Source organism: Callorhinus ursinus, unplaced genomic scaffold (genome assembly GCF_003265705.2).
Source record: "Callorhinus ursinus isolate GAN/ISIS: 27379988/994484 unplaced genomic scaffold, GSC_fseal_2.0 scaffold16, whole genome shotgun sequence".
Lineage (NCBI taxonomy): Eukaryota > Metazoa > Chordata > Mammalia > Carnivora > Otariidae > Callorhinus > Callorhinus ursinus.
This window is the reverse complement of record NW_027397078.1, coordinates 10,989,291-11,006,841: the sequence shown is the minus strand read 5'-3', so window position 1 is coordinate 11,006,841 and position 17,551 is coordinate 10,989,291. Positions and strand designations below refer to the sequence as shown.

The 17,551-nt window shown below is 40.8% G+C and overlaps 1 protein-coding gene across 4 annotated transcripts in view; it reads left to right on the top strand.

Annotated features, from left to right (window-relative positions):
• Positions 1-17,551, top strand: part of SYTL5 (synaptotagmin like 5) — a 269,646-nt gene that overhangs the window by 112,922 nt on the left and 139,173 nt on the right. For all 4 annotated transcript variants that reach the window (XM_073901928.1, XM_073901927.1, XM_025857705.2 and 1 more), the window contains one exon: positions 8,182-8,474. In XM_073901928.1, coding sequence (XP_073758029.1) covers positions 8,356-8,474 — 119 coding nt within the window. In that variant the 5' untranslated portion in view covers positions 8,182-8,355. The remainder of the gene's footprint in view (positions 1-8,181; positions 8,475-17,551) is intronic.

Genomic DNA, 17,551 nt, shown 5'->3' with positions numbered 1-17,551 from the left:
TGGTAAATTCCACTCTAAACCCACTAGCACTGCAGTCGTTCCCACTGAACTGGAACATTGTCCAATTTCTCCATCTGAAGCATCTGCCCAGAGTTTGGTTTCTTTTTCCCATTCCGTTTTGACATAGAGCATCACCTCAGGCTGATTCAATGTTCTCTCCTGAGATGAGATTTTTATTTCAGGCATTGATTCTTAAATGTTTTGTTTTTTATCTCATTCATTAGAAGTCCAAAGTGAGTCTTTAGGCTAAAATCATGGTGTTGGCAGGACTTCTTTCTGGAGGCTCCAGTGAAGAGTCCATTTCCTTGCCTTTTCCAGCTTCTAGGGGCTGCCTCATTTCTTGGCTCATGGCCCCTTCCTCCATCTTCAAAGACCGTTACTCCAACTTCTACTGCTATCATCATACCTCTTTTCCTGACTTTAGCTCTACTACCTCCCCCTCCCAAGGATCCTTGTGATTACACTGGGCCCGTCTGGATGATCCAGGATAATCTTCCCTTCTCAAGATCCTTAACTTAGCCACCTCTGCAAAGGTTCTGATGACAAGTACATGAGCATCTTGGGGGTTATTATTCAGCATATCACAGATACCCCAGCTAGACTAGGAGTCAGGCATTTAAGCGGATGCCTGTGGATACTTAGGAGTTAGCAGGTGAAGAGAGGAAAGGGTGTTCCTGGCAGAGAGTCTTGTAGGTAGGAAGATCTGGAGGTGAATAAACCATGGCTTCTTTAGAAGAATGAAGTATTGAATGTGGTTAGAGGGTAGATACACGAGAGAGGGGTAGGCTAGAGCCAGATCATAAAGGGTTTTTTAAACCACATTAAACATTTTGAACTTTTAGGAACAAAGGGAAAACATTGAAGGATTCTAAGCATAGGAGTAACAATGATCAGATTTGTGTTTTGGAGGAAATCTGAAGTAGGAGAGCAAGATGGAAGCAGGAAACTGATATGGAAGAGCCCGAGTGGTATCACCTAATTCACAATATGTCTGAAACCAAAATTTATTATTGCCCATCAAAACCAGCACAGCTACCCAACTTCCCTATTGTTGGCAATGTCACTTGTATTCTTCTAAGATCAAATTCTTAAAATTATTTTTGGCTTCTCTCTTTTCCTTCTAATCCCACTCAGTTAAAACACCTTATTGCTTCTTGAAATTTTTTAAAGATATAAAGAATATAAGATTATATTAATGTGCCTAAAATAATAAACAATATGGGGGTGCCTGGGTGGCTTCAGCTCAGGTCATGAGCACCGGGCTCCAAGCTCAACTGGGAGTTTGGCCCTCTGCCCCTCCCCCACATTTGTGCTCACCCGTGCGCTCTCTCAAATAAAATGTTTAAAAATAAATAATACAAAATATGGAAATAAATTTCATTTCTTCTGTAACCCCCTAAGTTTCCATCCCTATAGGCAACATGATTAGCAGTTCAGTATGTATTATTCTATGCCTTTTCCTATACATTTGTGTATATTATAAATATGCATATATTGATGGCATTGCATTAGACACATACACATTTGAAAGCATAAATATATCCCTATTTTCAACCAGCAATGTAGTTTAGATAGCCCCATGTTGGTACATATTTTTAAATACCTCATTTTAATATGGAACCATGGTATTGCAATAACAGGCAATTTCAAAATTTTCACTCTGGGTAATTATGCTACCATGAATATCTACACATTATCCTCACATATAGACACAAGTTTTAATTTTTCTTTTTTTTAAGATTTTATTTATTTATTTGAGAGAGAGAGAATGAGAGATAGCATGAGAGGGAAGAGGGTCAGAGGGAGAAGCAGACTCCCTGCTGAGCAGGGAGCCCGATGCGGGACTCAATTCCGGGACTCCAGGATCATGACCTGAGCCGAAGGCAGTCGCTTAACCAACTGAGTCACCCAGGCGCCCAAGTTTTAATTTTTCTTAAGATGGATTCTTATAAGTGGTCAAAAATGCTCATCTTAATTTTTAAAATTTCACTGAGGTATGATTGACGTACAAAAAGCTGTACGTATTTAATGTATACAACTTAATGAGTTTAGAGATAAGCATACACCCATGCAATTATCAACACAATCAGTGCCAGAAACATACTCATCACTTCTGAAAGTTTCCTCCCATCCTGTGTATGTACATACATATGAATGAATGGATGGATGGATGGATGGTAAGGGCACTTAGCAATTTTTTAAGTATATAACACAGTATTCTTAACTAGAGGCACTATGCTCAGTGGTTCTCTGGGAATTACTCATCTAGCATAACTGAAACCTGGTACCCTTTGACCAATTTTGAAAGATTCAGCTCATTCTCTAAAAAGGGTGACAAGAACTGTAAAGGCTCCGAGATTTTACCTTCCTTTCAGGCTAATGAGTATGGGCCTGTCATGGTTTTATGGATATGCTACTCCTGGGTCAGGTGCAATGGACTTTATTACTCAGAGCACAGAAAGTCTCAGGAGCTTCACGTTGGTGTTGGTTGCCCTTGCCCTCAAGTGCCTGTGGAACATAGTCCATGTAGTAGACTTGCTGGGGAACCCTGAACTTAGGGAACCCCATTGTTTTATAATCTGCCAGGAAATCTGCCCTCTGCCCTGGAGAGAGACTTTTGCTTTGTTCAACAAATCATAAGCAAATCTGTTCCTTACTCCACACACAGACACGGTGTCTTTCAAGGCTGGTCACTAAACAAACAGCCTTGGAAGAATTGTCCAGAACAGAAGGCCAGCTAGTGGCTCTGCTCATAAGACATGGTCGATATGGAAAAGACCCACAGAAAATTATCTCAACTAGGGATTGAACTTATTTCTCCTTCTGCCAGTGGGACATGAGTTTACCTATTTCTGCACACCCTCATTAAACACTGGATGGTACAGATTTTTATATTTTCATTTTTATAATCGAATGGGAAAGCTAAAATGTTTTCTCCTTGCAATTTGCATTTATGTAACTAGTGAGCTAAGTGAGCATCTTTTCATGTTTCTATGATTTGTTTGTGAATTGCTAATACTGTGGGATGCCTGTTATTTACCTCTTATTTTATTGGTTTATTTTCTTGCATTTATCTCTTTATATTTTCTAGATATTAATCCTTTTCCTGCTTTATATGGAGCCATCACTTGGTTATTTTAATTTTATTTGCAGTGGTTCCCTTTGTACAGTTATTTTAAATTTATATATGATCTGTGATATTTAGGGGGGACAATATAGAATTTTATAGGTCTTAGTAGTTAAAAAGCATTTAGGGGGATTGCCAAATGAGATTTAAGTATATCTTCTAATTTTTCTTTCAAATCTTTCTCTTCTCAATTTATAAAGATTTTTTCCTAACCAGTTTTTTTCAAAGATGTTATTTATTTATTAGAGAGAGAGAGGGAGGGAGGGAGCCAGGGAAGGGGCAGAGTGGGAGGGAGAGGAAGAGGGAAAGAATCCCAAGCAGATTTGGCACTGAGTGTGGGGCCCAACATGGGGCTCCATCTCACGATCCTTAGATCACGATCTGAGCTGAAATCAAGAGTCAGATTCTTAACTGACTGAACCATCCAGGTGCCCCATATAACCAGTTTTTTTTAAGATAGATGTAGTCCTCTAAAAGAAGTAGGACAATGTTTTCTCTTTAGAAATACCAAAATACAAGATGCCAAGATAAGAACCGAATAACGTTAGATGTCTGTTTTCCAAACTGAGAATTCTGTGACACTTCACAGTTAACAATAGAATATCAGAGACTCTGAGAAGTTCTGTAGGAGAAAAAATATTTAACTGGACATATATGAAATTTTGTTGGACTAAAAGACTTTTTAAAAATTCCATAGAGTATCTCGTGACATTCTGTGGGATGCTGTTGGTCCATGAAGGCACTGAGAGGCAGTCACATGTAATGATTAGAAGCAGGGTCCCTGAAAACAAGCTGCACCGAGTTACTTACCACATGGGCATGTTAATTAACTTCTCTGGGCCTCAGCTTTCTCATCTATAAAATGAGGGTATTATAACTTATTTTGTGAAGGAGTTATAAGGATTAGTTGAGTTATATAAGTGTTAGCTATTACTGTGGAACATTCTGCTCTTGGACCATTGCTATAAAGCTGCTAATATTGTTAATTGGTCTCCCAATTAATGTTCAGAGAATCAATACCATTGTGAAATTTTAAAAAAATTCAGGGGCGCCTGGGTGGCTCAGTGGGTTAAGCATCTGCCCCTCTGCTCGGGTCATGATCCCAGTATCCTGGGATCAAGTCCCGCATCGGGCTCCCCGCTTAGCGGGGAGTCTGCTTCTCCCTCTGCCCACCCCCCCCGCCCCGCTCATGTTCTCTCTCTCGCTCACTCACTCAAATAAATAATAAAATCTTTAAAAAAAATTCAGCTACTGCACTGCCATTGAAGGTACCACGCAGTTGTCCTTGTAGGAAGAAATTGCGCTACTGGAAATAAATGCCTATGATTCCATACCACCTGCCCTTGAGTCTTTTGTAGTGAAAGAACTATTTATTTCACTCCCCACAGCATCTTTATCTCTATGATCGGTCTCACTGTTTGACAGGCATGTGGATTCTTGCCTGCTCATCTATTTGAAAGGCACTCCCAAGTGCGTTTTGCGTATGTTGTTTCATGTGTATCCTGAGCATCTCTTAGTGTGCCAGAAATCTCCCTCACTGTTGTGTGGTCACACAGTGACAAACAGGAAGTTGATTTTATTTTTATTAATTTCATCCTAAGAACACTTCCAGAAATAGTTCACTTTGAAAGCTGCATTTCAAGTACTCCTTCATAAGATATGTTCAGCTCTTTCCTTTGACTAAGGTATCAACCTGTATTTAAGTGTGTGTTACTCAAAACATATGCATTCTTTTTTTTAAATGCCTTTTGCTGATGCTGTGAGAATTTTTTAAAGATTTTGTTTTTTTTTGCGGGGGGAGAGGATCTCAAGCAGACTCTGCACTGAGCACAGAGCCCAATGCAGGGCCTGATCCTACAACCCTGAGGTCATGACCTGAGGCAAAATCAAGAGTCAGATGCTTAACTGACTGAGCCACCCGGGCGCCCTGAGAATTTTTTATTGTTGCACCTTTTCTGGTGCTCAGCAGTTAATGATCTGTCCAAAGCTGTCTTTGCTAAAGGGCAAAAGAATGACTTAGAAACTATTCTGTCATCTTTTTAAATAGTTTAGCTCAATTTGGCAAGGCTGCTGGCCAGAGAGGGAAAAATTCACATCTGAAATGTTTAAGGAAAGATATCTAAGTGAAAATATTGAAAAATAAAATAAAAATGGATTTCTTTTAATCGGACTAATGTTTTACCAGGCACTTTTAACTAAAAAAAAAAAAAAAAGAGAGAGAGAGAGAGAGAATTGACTCTGGTGATAAAAGGCACTGGTGATTATTTTTACTCATTTTTTCTTAACTCACGAAAGTGTGTAGGGGGCAAGGGATTCCCCAGGAGGGGGTGTGAACTAGCTGAAAAGAGGCATTAAACAATTGTACAGATTTAGGTGAATTCATCCCAACCCAGATGCTGGTCCTCCAAAGGCTCAGAAATTTCCTTTGGTTGGTGTACAGAGAACAGATGAGACGTAGGTTCAAACGCAATCAAACACAGAGCGTTCCGTTGGCAGGACCAGGGCTGTATGGTAAGTCCACTTACAATCAGAAGTGTCCAGGAGGAAGCGAAGTTCAAACAAGAGGAAATGGTTGTATGATTTGCATCATTAATATCATGAAATTTGCCAGACTGAGGCCCCATCCCTCAACATGGAACATGCGCAACAGGGAATAAATGGGTTGCTTTCATTTTGACGCCCAAGTGTTTTCCTTCTGGTGAGAGCCTGGATGGGCATCATTGGCATCTAGCCCCTTAGATCTCCTTTGTCTACGCCCAGGCTCACTGTCTCCTCTTCCTCACCCCATCTTTCTCCAGAAGGACTATCATCAGTTAGGTTCCCTCCTATTAAATTATAATCCCAGTCCAGTCCTGCCTCCTGGAGGAAACACCCTCATTTTCTTGATAAAGTTTTGGCTCCTTCTAATCTCCTTGGCCGCTCATTTATAAATCCGTTCTCTTCAGTCCTGGTACAGATGAGCAAAAATCTATTTAGGGCTAATATTGTTAATGAAACTCTCCCAGGGCAATTTCCTTTCCTTTATACCTTTGCATGATTTCCCATCTTCTCTGTCACTTTCCAATGCTACCCTGTGGTGTTACTGCGCTCCCTCCTTTTATTCTCCTCACTGGGCAGAGCCTTGGAGCTTTAAAGGGCAGATTTGCATTTATGATCCAAGGCAAGGACAGCCATAAGCTTCAACTCAAATATTTTTGTGGCTCCCAAGCCCTTGAATAACTTCTAATTACAATTCTACAGAATATTCACATACGGCGTTCTAAATCTGACATTTCAAATATAAAATACATTCTAAGTGAACCTGTCTGTAATGGTAGCATATTCATCCATTGAACTACCAAGTGGCTTTTCCATTTCAGTGTGAGACCAGATGAACCACAAAAGGGGTGGAAAAACCGGTTGTGTTCTTTATCTGAGGAGACCACAGTTGACAGTGATGCGAAAACCAAACCATTAACCTTTCTGAAGACCCCTTTTTGCTCTAACCTTGTTGCTTCCTGTTCATGTCAACTTTGGGACTCTGTCATCTCTGCTGCCTCTAGGGTTTTGAAGATGGAGGAAAGGCCTGGAGTCCTTCTGGAAAGCCTGTACTGACCAGGGCAGTTTTCTCAGAGGGGGCTAGCCCTTGACCTATCAGAAGAAGCTCATTTCTGAGTCATTTCAGCCAAGTTATGGTTTGGTGTACAATGTATAGAACAAACACCTGGGGGCTTTGGAAAGCTAGGCTCTGGACAAGATCCTGTCCTTTCAGATTTCCTGAGATTTTGATGTCAGCCTAGCCTTATGGCAACTGGGAGGCCCCAAAGCAGCCTTTGGATATCTAGTTATGTTTGGAAACGTGGCTATAACCAAGCAAACCAAGTGTAACTTGCACATAGACTGTAATTCATAGACCTGGGAGTCTGAGGGACAGTGTCAGGGGATGACACTGAGGGAAACTGACGGACAGTGTCAGGGGAGAGGCCACAGGCCTAGAGTCTTCATTCTTATGGGGATGTTCAGAGAGAATCTATGTACCAAGCCAATGGAAGAATATGCTCAAGAGTTAGGGTGAGGGACAAGGCCCGGTGAGCTGCTTATGTTGACAAGGGGAAGTTTTGAGACATCTGTTTTGTGGTATGTAATACATACCTAGAATAATTCACAAATATGTACATCCTGAGACATAGTCATCTTGACAATAAAACATTATCCAATATGGTTGAAGTTCTTGCGTTCTCTTTGACTGTACCTCTGAATTCCCCTTGAAATCCCTTGTATGGATACTACAAATGTATATGTTCCTAAATTAGATACAATGCTACTAGAAATTTTTTTTTCCTTCACATATATGCTGTCATTCTGCATGAAGTCTTCTGCCACTTGATTTTTTTTTTTCATTCATTGCTGTGTTTGTGAGAAACATTCCAATGAATAACATTCCAGGTAGCACTGATTCATATTTGTTTTGTTAGCAGTGCTTTGGATGCAGTGGTCCTAGTTGTGGGGAGGAAGGGAAGGAATAGGAGGGAGCCAGTTAAGGGACAGTCCAGGCTGTGCACTTAGTGTCCTGCAGTGGTGACTCAGTTTACCCATGGGTCAGCTGCAAGGGTGGTAACAGGACCTGGCTGGTAAAGGAAACTAATTATAAGGGAAAAAGCTGAATTTGCACAGAGAATCTGGAATCAACTAAATATAAATAATATTTCATGGCAACAAACATACACAGCAATTATTTAATAATTGCATGTTTACGATTCAAATTTTTTTTGAGTTAGGTACGTCACTGTTTCAAACATTAGACAATGTGTGTGCTCTTCAGGAAATGGCCTAATTAATTTTCCTAACTAATCTTTCCCTCCTTTGCTTTCTCTATCTTCCTTGGGTTTTCTGGATTCTGCCCCAGCAGATCTGATTCCTGCTCTGTGCCGTTCTGAAGGATTGGCGTTCGTCCTCATCAGTGAAACAGCTGCCTCCCTGACTGGACACCACAGCAAAGGCTTTGGTGACCTTTCTGTTAGAACAATAATGACTTTCTTGGAATGTAATCCCAGTGGTATCTCTTTTTTGTGTAGCCTGGAAGAATACCTGACTACCATCAGCACTTCTTCAGAGACCTTATAAAAAACCACTCTGCCATCAAACACAACTGAGTGACTCTGGGCTGTTCAGGGGGGCCTTAAGAACTGTGGCTATCGATTCACCTGGAAGATTCAACCACTGCTACCCAGAGCTGCTGCTGGAATACCATGTCTAAGAACTCGGAGTTTATCAATCTGTCATTTTTATTAGATCATGAGAAGGAAATGATCCTGGGAGTCTTAAAGAGAGATGAATACTTGAAAAAAGTGGAGGACAAGAGAATAAGGTAATATTTTTAAAAAACTTTTCTGCCTTTCCTGACTGTTGTCTGTTTGAAGCCAGTTAGATCAGAAATTGGGCAACTGCGACCATGCTGGGGACAAATGTTGGTCAGTGACTTCATGGGTTCCGAGCGTAGCCCAAATATCAGAACACGTCTTTGATATTTTATCATTAGCTAGATGGGAGGATGGAATTGAGCAGATAATATGATGTTGATGAGAATGCCCACTTGCTAATAACATCCTGAGTGGTAGTAAAGTAGAAGGACCACCTTCCACTTTGAATACCCGCTCTGAGATGTGTTAGTTGTGTGACCTTGATCTAGTGACTCAGTTTCTCCATGCCTTGGTTTCCTCATCCCTAAAACAAGGATAATAAAAGTACCCACCTCCTAGGATTGTTGTGAGGATTAAGGAAGATAATACATGTGCCGTGCCTGGTATGTAAGTTCACAATTATTTATTTATAATGCCTTTCTCAAGTCAGTCTTTTTGGGAATTCCTTCCCACCATAGCTGAGAGCAGAAGGGGATCTGGATGGATATTAAGGAGGGCACGTATTGCACGGAGCCCTGGGTGGTGTTATACACAAACAATGGTATGGAACACTACATTAAAAACTAATGATGTACTTGTATGGTGACTAACATAACATAATAAAAAAATATTGCTAACCAAAGAAAAGGGGGAATCTGGAGAGTGAAAAACTCTCATTTTTACCCCCAAAATGGCCTGAATTTTTAAAAATAAGTTTCTGTGTGAGTAACGTTGAGTAATATGGGGACAGTTGAGTTTCCCATCAGTTGGGGGCAAGGTTGCTATCTAGCGGGATCCCCAGGCATGACCTCACCTGTGTTTCAGCTAGCATCCATTCTGATTGGTTGCATCACCTCTTCCGGATGGTTGCAGCATTGTTCTGATTGGCTGTCACATCCATTGGGATTGGTTGCTGCTTGTGCCGTGCTGCTTGTTAAATATGTTTGGCTATTACATCTCTCCCCTGACTGGAGGAGCAGAAATAAACAGAGTTCCCTTCTCAGCGACTACCTACTGTGCAGCAGGTAGCTTTTTTGTCTTACGTGTCTCCCAAAACTATGATCATTCCGACCACAGTGCTGTGAAACCAGAAGTCAGCCGTAAGAAAAATTCTGGAAAGACCACAAAAGTTTAAGTTTACTTTATTTTTTATTGAGGAGAAAACCTATCTTAAGGTTATCTTTATATGTTGCAAAGATATTCAGTGTGCCTAAAAAGGAACTAGGATCCTAGAATTGGAAATACATTGAAAGATTCTCCACTGATGCTTAGTTCATAGTTAAGAGCCCAGAATTTTTATTTCCATCATCGTAGGTATTCAACCAATCTTAAAGAAATAAAGGCTTTGATGAAAATTATTGCAGTTTTTCTATGCCTGGAATTCAGGTTAAGGCAGTTAATGATTTTTAAAGATACCAGAAATGATGTTTTTGGCATTTGTATTCCAGTCGTGAAAAGTGACTAAATTTTCTAATGTGCTGCAAAAAGTTATATTGTTTATGGGAGGTGAGGTACTAGCTAGTAACTGATGACATGCACGGGGGAATTAAAAATCACTCTACTCAGGAAAACACAATTTAATAGCCACATCCTCAGAAACGCAGAAGTACAATGAATAGGAATTTGTTCAGAATATTTGCTTCTATCATTCCCAGTAACTTTTCCTAATAATGTTATACTCTTTTCCTTTTTTTGTTTCTTCCCTTGTCCTTTTCCCTTATTCTCTGTAAAGAAATTTAGCCAAATGTATAATATACAACAGAGCTACTGAGAATAAATTTGCTGCTTTCCTCCCTCTTCAAACGTGTTTGAGGAAAGCAAAAGAAAGGCTTTGATAGATCTAAGCGGTACCATTATAGAAAAGAGATTTTTTAAACCTGCTCTATCTTCTCTTCTTTAATAGCAATAGTGGCTAATATTTTATTGAGGTTTTTTTTTTTTTTCCCCCTGCACCAACTGTATTAGATATGTTGTCTCCTTTTGTTCTTGGCTACCAACATATGAGCCCAGGTCAGATGACTCAGGCTCTGCCACTCTTCTAGCTTCGTATATTGAGAAGCCACACCAAAGTGAGTGGCATGGTGTTTAGAGTGTGTGCTGTTGAATCACATATCCCCATTTGTTGATTCACATCTCAGTTACACCATGAAATCTTCGTGTCACTTTAGATAGGTTGCTTCCATGAATACATCTAGTTCCCTCATTTGACAAAACAGAAATAATATTAGGCACTTCAAAAGGTTGCTGTAGGGATTAAATAGGCTAATATTATCAAGAGCTTAGAAGAGTGCTGGCATACAGTCAGTACTTAATAATTGCTGGCTATAATCCTCAGCCCTCTCGTTGGTATGTGTTGTAGTGAACACTAGCCGTGCTCCACTGAGCTCCGCTCAGGTCCCTTGTGGTCTGTGCTCTCATCCTCCCAGTTTCCACATGTTTACTGCTAAGGATGGTGTCTACTACCTTCTTTAGAGGACTACCCTTGGGTGGCTAGAGTTGCCCGTAGGACTAGAGAGCCACAAGTACCAGGCAAACTTGAGTTTCTGTCCCCACTGGGCAGCCCCAAGCCAATGGCTGACAGACTGCAGTGCAGCTTCTGCCTCATAGCTTCCCGTGGAATCATGGTGAGGCTGGACTTCACCTAAAGACCACACCCTTACTTAGCCCCTCTTCCCTATTCTCTCCTGCCTCCCCTATTCCCGTTTGTGTTCCTCCTGAGAGTACTCCGTAAGTCGCTTGCACACAAATCTACATCTCAGAAGTAGCTTTTGGAAAGCCCAACCAAGAAATTTGCCAGACCAAACAGGGAACTTAATTGCTGTTGCAGTAATTGTTTTTACCATGTTATAGAAGTACAAGTTGATATTTTGTCAGTGTCTAGAGGAAGTGGAATTAATTACGAATAAGACAGAAATTGAAGGAATGGTTTCACAGAAGAGCTAACGCTTGAGCTTGGCCTTGAAATATGAAAAAGATTTGACATTGGCACTTACATGTCAACTGCATTTTAGCTGTTTACCATGAACCACAGAATTGCCTTCATATTCTGCTAATGAGTTTCAGAAGGAAATGGAAGACCAAGAAAAGTTTTAAGAATTATGATGATTACAGAGAAGTAAACGACACAGAAAGTTAGTAAATTGGACTTTGGAAAGCAGTGGATTTATTGTTTCTTTGTGGTGTGTTTATTCCTTTCAGTAGGTTATTAGTAAAATAGAAAAATAGAAGAATGTAAAAATTGTGTTGAATCAATGCTTTAGGCCTGATGCCCAACTGTGCTCTACAGTCCACATAGCCCCTGAAGTGTGGCATTAGTTAAAATGGGACTGGTCTCTGGGTGTTCCTGAAGGTGCTTTGCACCCAGAAGGCACATGGCAAGCCTGATAATTACCTCCAGGCATGAGCTGTAGGCTGGTAAGAGGTGTCCACCTACTAACAGCATTTTAGGTTCACCCAAGAGGGTCCAATGTATTTGTTTCCCTTCAGACCAAACAGGAAGAAATGGTAGGAGATATCTAGACCCAGGTTTCAACTATTACAGAGTAAGAGTATTTTAAGTGTTCTCTGTGAAGAACAAATCACTTTGTTTTGCTGATGGCTTTAATGCAGTGAAAAAAGAGGGAGGAAGTGATGCTAATAAAACTGAGCTATCAACAGTGGATGCAAATGGGAAAAATAGAGTTTGGAAGCACAAAATAAAGATCTTTGTTGATCATTTTTTCTAACTTTGGAAGAGCTCGCCCTAACATAAAAGAGGACGTGGTTCATAGAATCTACTCCTAAAAAAAAAATCTCATCAACAAAATCTTACTCTGCTTGATCTTCCACACCTAAAAACAAATGTCTGCTTCGTGGTATTGGCCTATATAAGAAATCTTCAATTTATAATTTTAGCAGTTCATTTGGACCTTATTCTTACTGAGAAGATGTCGTTTCCATTTGGCCACAATAGATGAAAATGTATCTGGACTTAATGTTCTCTTTGGCACCTATTCTTGGGCTTGTCTCAGTAATGAACTCTGCTGGTCGCCTTACAGCATACATTTCTCTTTTCTTCCTCCCTACCCAAATCTTGATTTTACTCAGCTCCAGCAGTGGATTTTTAAAAAATAATTAATCATCCCTCGACTAATAGTCCTCTAGCAACTGTCATTGGTCTGGAGGTAGACATGAGATCAAAAATGACCCACTCAAACATATAGCCCAGATTTATGGAAAGTTCTCTTTCCCACAGGACATGTTCAGTGAAACATGTTATCACAGTTGCTGTTGAGGATGAAAGCCAGCACAATGATGAAGCTGAGCCAAAAGAATGGCAGAGAATTGTTTCCAACATCCTGGTATACTGGAACCTGCCACACCACTGGGCTTCTTCTATAAGCATATATTTCCATGTTATTTATAGCGCGTTGAGTCTGATTTTCTGTTACATGCAGCCCAAGGCATCCTGCAATCTCTGAGATTCAGAAGTAATCAACATTTGTTGAGAACCTTCTGTGGGCCAAATGCTGTGTATTTATTATTGGAATAATAAAGGTGAGCAGAAGGGTACCTGGGTGGCTCAGTAGGTTAAACGTCTGCCTTCGGCTCAGGTCATGATCTCAAGGTCCTGGATGAGTATCAGGACCCAGCTGAGGGATGTGCCCGTGGCCACGGCAGCCCCTCCTGAAAGCCCAGCATAGCAGGTGCAGCAGCCCCCAGCCACTACCTGAGCCCAAAGCACCTGCCATTCCTGGGAGCTGAGCTCAACATGGCCTGTGAGGACTCTTCTCCAGTGCCTGGCCTCTCCGAGGCTCTGCTGTCTCTCCATGCCTGTCTCTGTGGGGTTGGACCTCCCAGCTTCACAGAGCACTCCCCCAGTTACACACACACACGCACACGCACGCTGGCATGGAGACAGGCCTGCCCTTGGTGTCTTGGAAACATCCCCCAACATAGTCTGCTTCTCCCTCTCCCCGTCCCCTGCTCATGCGCTCTCTCTCTCTCTCTCTCTCTCTCTCCAATAAATAAATAAATAAATAATCTTTAAAAAAAAATAAAGGTGAGCAGAGACACAATATTAATGTTTGTTGGATCCACAAACATAAAGAATTTTGCAGTCATGAATCAGGCTTTATCTATGGTGTAGACCAGAAGTCAGTAAACTTTGTCTGTAAAGGGCCAGATAGTAAATATCTTAGGCTCTATGGGTATATGTTCTATGTTAGGATTACTTCAGTCTGCATTTGTAGTCTGAAAGCAGCAATAGACAACGTGTAAACAAATGGGTATGGGCAATAAAACTGTATTTACAAAAACAGGTGGTGGGCTGGATTTGGCCCAAGGGCTGGAATTTGTTGACCTTTGGTGTTGAAAACAACACCTCGGTAGATTCTAGCCTTGGGAATAGCTGTATACACCTAAAAGCCTTGATAAGCCACCTTCATTGAGCAGCAGGACATTTATAGTCCAAGAGATAAGATGGAGTTGGACTGGAACCCATCAGCTATCAGAGAGAGAACTCGGGCTTCTGTCTGGAAGGTTAGATGGTTCCACAGGGTCCTGCCATCTCCAGGAGATATTTATGCCTCACTCAGTCTGTAGTGGCTCATGCCGGAACAGCGTAAATGTGTTTCATTGCCTCTCTAGAAGAACAGTACAGTGCATCTGGAGGTAGAGAAAATACCAAGAACCAGCAGAAGGTTCTGCAAAATCGTCAGGGACAGTTTACAAATTCATTTTCCCGATGAGCTAAGAACTACTAATATCCCATTTACAGATGGGTAAACCAAAGTACCAAGTTAAATAACTCAACCAAGTTTGCACAGCTAGTAAGTGGCCCAGCTGTGGTTTGTAACCCCACCGTCTGGCTCCAGAGCTCACATGTCCCTCTGAGGTTTAACTTCTGGGGGGATGTATCTGACCCTTCAGGAGGCCAGAAAAAAAGGGAAGGGTAAACTCTTCACTGCCTCCCTCACAGCAGAGAATGTATTAATCAATTCACAAATGATCCTCATTTAATCCCTGTGTCATCTGCGAAGGATGTACCATTCTGATAGCTGTGGCAACTGAAACTTCCCAAATAATTTGCCAAGCTGGTAAACATCAGCAGTGAGATCCTCCCGTTCCATGTCGCTTCCCTCTATGCCGTGATGTTTATGCCATCAGGGCACCTCTTCAGATCCTGTTGGGAGTCCACCCCTAGCCTTACTCTCGGAGAAATGGAGCAAAACAGAAAACATTCCTTCAGCCTGATATTTATGGACAGTTCTGACCTCTAAGCTGGGTAACATTATCCAAAGTTGCTCTGACATTTATTGAAGCATCGCTTTTTTTATACAGTAAGAACTGACAAGAGTTCCTCAGGCAGTTCTAGTCTTTGCGCTGACTGAAATCCAAGCGCAAGTGTATTATGTTTTGTTCCACACAGCTGGCTCAGCTGAGATGGGCCACTAAGCAAGCCAGAGCTTAGTGTCATCAGGAGACCCCAGATCCCAGCCTGGAAACTGCCATTCACGTTCCAGCTTTGTTTTTATGTGGTTGATTCCATCATTTTAGAACAGGAGAGGGAAGGAAAGAGAAGAAAGGAGAAACAGAAGGGGAAAGTGTATTCAAACTGGCTATTTGGAATCCTGCAGATAAGCTAAATAATCGGTTCAAATGGATTGAAGTGGTTTCAAGAGTTACACATTCAGCCTGGAAGTTAGGGAGACCAGTAAGTGCCAAGCAACAATACCCTCTTAATACTCTGCAAATGTTTGATCTGTGGGGCTGTTTGTTTTTCCAAATCTTATCACTACTACTAGGCACAAAATTAGTTTGACCTTCTGAAAAGCCTAGAGGCTCGCTGTCCCCGTAAAACACCAGGAGAACTATTGGAGTGGACTTCTAGTTTGATAAACATTTTGTTTCAATCCTAATGGAATTGCCACAAAGCTGCTTAGTGGATTAACAGAAACTCCCAGCATGAATATACTGGCTCCCTAATAAAACCTAAACTCTTTTTGAGTCACAGAGAAATGAAAAAAGAAAATCCAGCTCTGCTTTAAACGAATTTAAAACCTTGGAGGTTTTCCTACCAAAGAACTTAAGAATTTCCATATACACAGCTCTTTCCTCCAAGTAATTCTTACTTGGAGGGCTCACGTTGGGAAAGGGCCACACGTACCTGATATTTGGGGGCATTTCCAACATTGGATTATCCAAATAAATAAACATACTTGCCAGACCATATTTTTTTTTTGTTTGAAATAATGGGGTCACCGTAGTCATAAGTAAAATTGTCACCTATGTAGAATATGTGTGTATTATCTCTCTTTCTCATTTTTGACTCCTCCCCAAATTCCCCTTTCAGTACTCTTTTCCCCTTCCTTGCGTACTGCTCTAGCCAGAATTGGTATAGAGGAGTGCCCCCCAGCTAGCTTGGGTTAATTGGCACTCACATCCAGGAAACTACCATTCCTTTTTACTATAAGTTGAAGAAACAAAGACCTATAAAGCCCACATTGTTTTTGGGGTAGGATGTTGGGCCTGGGAGGGTGAGTGAAGAGGACTTGCCCTCCAAAGGTAGGTCAGTTCATTAGGGAAGTTCTAATTAAGCAAATACCAACTGTATTCTTGGGAAAATAGGCATTTTATTTCTAAGGAAATAAGACAAGTGAAAGCTTCACTAACAGAAATGTCTTCTCTGACATTTTAGATTTCGGGCATATGACCATTTTATATCAACAGTTTATATGAATGTTGTTATATTAATAGGAATTAGGGTTTAACTGATTTAAATCTGTAATATTAGGCTGACATGCATTGACTAATTTTTTTTAAGGTTTACTTATTTTAGAGAGTGCTTGAGCGGGGGGGAGGGGCAGAAGGAGAGGGAGAGAGAGAGAAGCAGACTCCCCGCTGAGCGCACAGCCCAATGTAGGGCTCAATCCCAGGACCCTGAGATCAGAACCTGAGCAGAAATTGAGTCAGTCTCTTAACCGACTGAGCCACCTAGGCACCCCACATTTACTAATTTTTCCAGTCATTATTTCATTGCAGAGAAATTAAGCATACTTCGTAAACATTCCATGCAAATGTCTAAAATTAATGAAACTTGTATATATGTATATACGTATATATATATATATATATATATATATATAAACACATTTTCAAAAGTGTTTAAACTCACTAGGATCTGAAAAGGGCATCAATGTCTACAATATTTTTTATATCATAAATCCTCAATCCAATTAAAGAAATATTTAATATTTTCTTGTACATTTTCATTATAGAAGTAATATATTCATTATAGAAAAATAGAAAATACATGTAATTTTAACTTTAAAAACTCACCCTCTTCCCAGAGACAATTTCTACCTGTTGAATTTCCTTTCTGTCACATGACTGTACGTAGCTGCAAGGGAGCTTGGATATGTCACTGGGAAATGTATTCTTCTGGGTGGCCATGTAACCAACTCGCATTTGGGGTTTGTACTGGCATAAAAGAGTAGAGGGGATATTGGGAAACAACCAGCAGTCTGAAAAAAATGGGTGTAATTAAGAATTATTAATTAGATTTGTTTATTACTCAGCACAGATCTCCTCTTCCTTTTCATGGAATCTGAAAGCAATTGTCGGAGGTGAATTTCAATGAAGCAAACATCATGGTATCGCTTACTGCAATTCAATATAATAAAGTTAGCTTTGGTTTAAAAAAAAAAATAGGGCGCCTGGGTGGCTCAGTTGGTTAAGCCACTGCCTTCGGCTCAGGTCATGAGCCTGGAGTCCCGGGATCGAGTCCCACATCGGGCTCCCTGCTCAGCGGGGAGTCTGCTTCTCCCTCTGACCCTCTTCCCTCTCGTGCTCCCTGTCTCTCATTCTCTCTCTCTCAAATAAATAAATAAAATCTTTAAAAAAATAGCACATAAAGAAAACAATATTTGTATTCATCCTCAATGAATTTTGAAGAAATGGTGACTTGACATCCCTTGTACTATGTACTGCTACTGATAACTAGGAAAACTGTTGGAAGTGGGTTTTTTTGTAATCACCTTTAGCTATGAAAGTATGAGTTCCCATA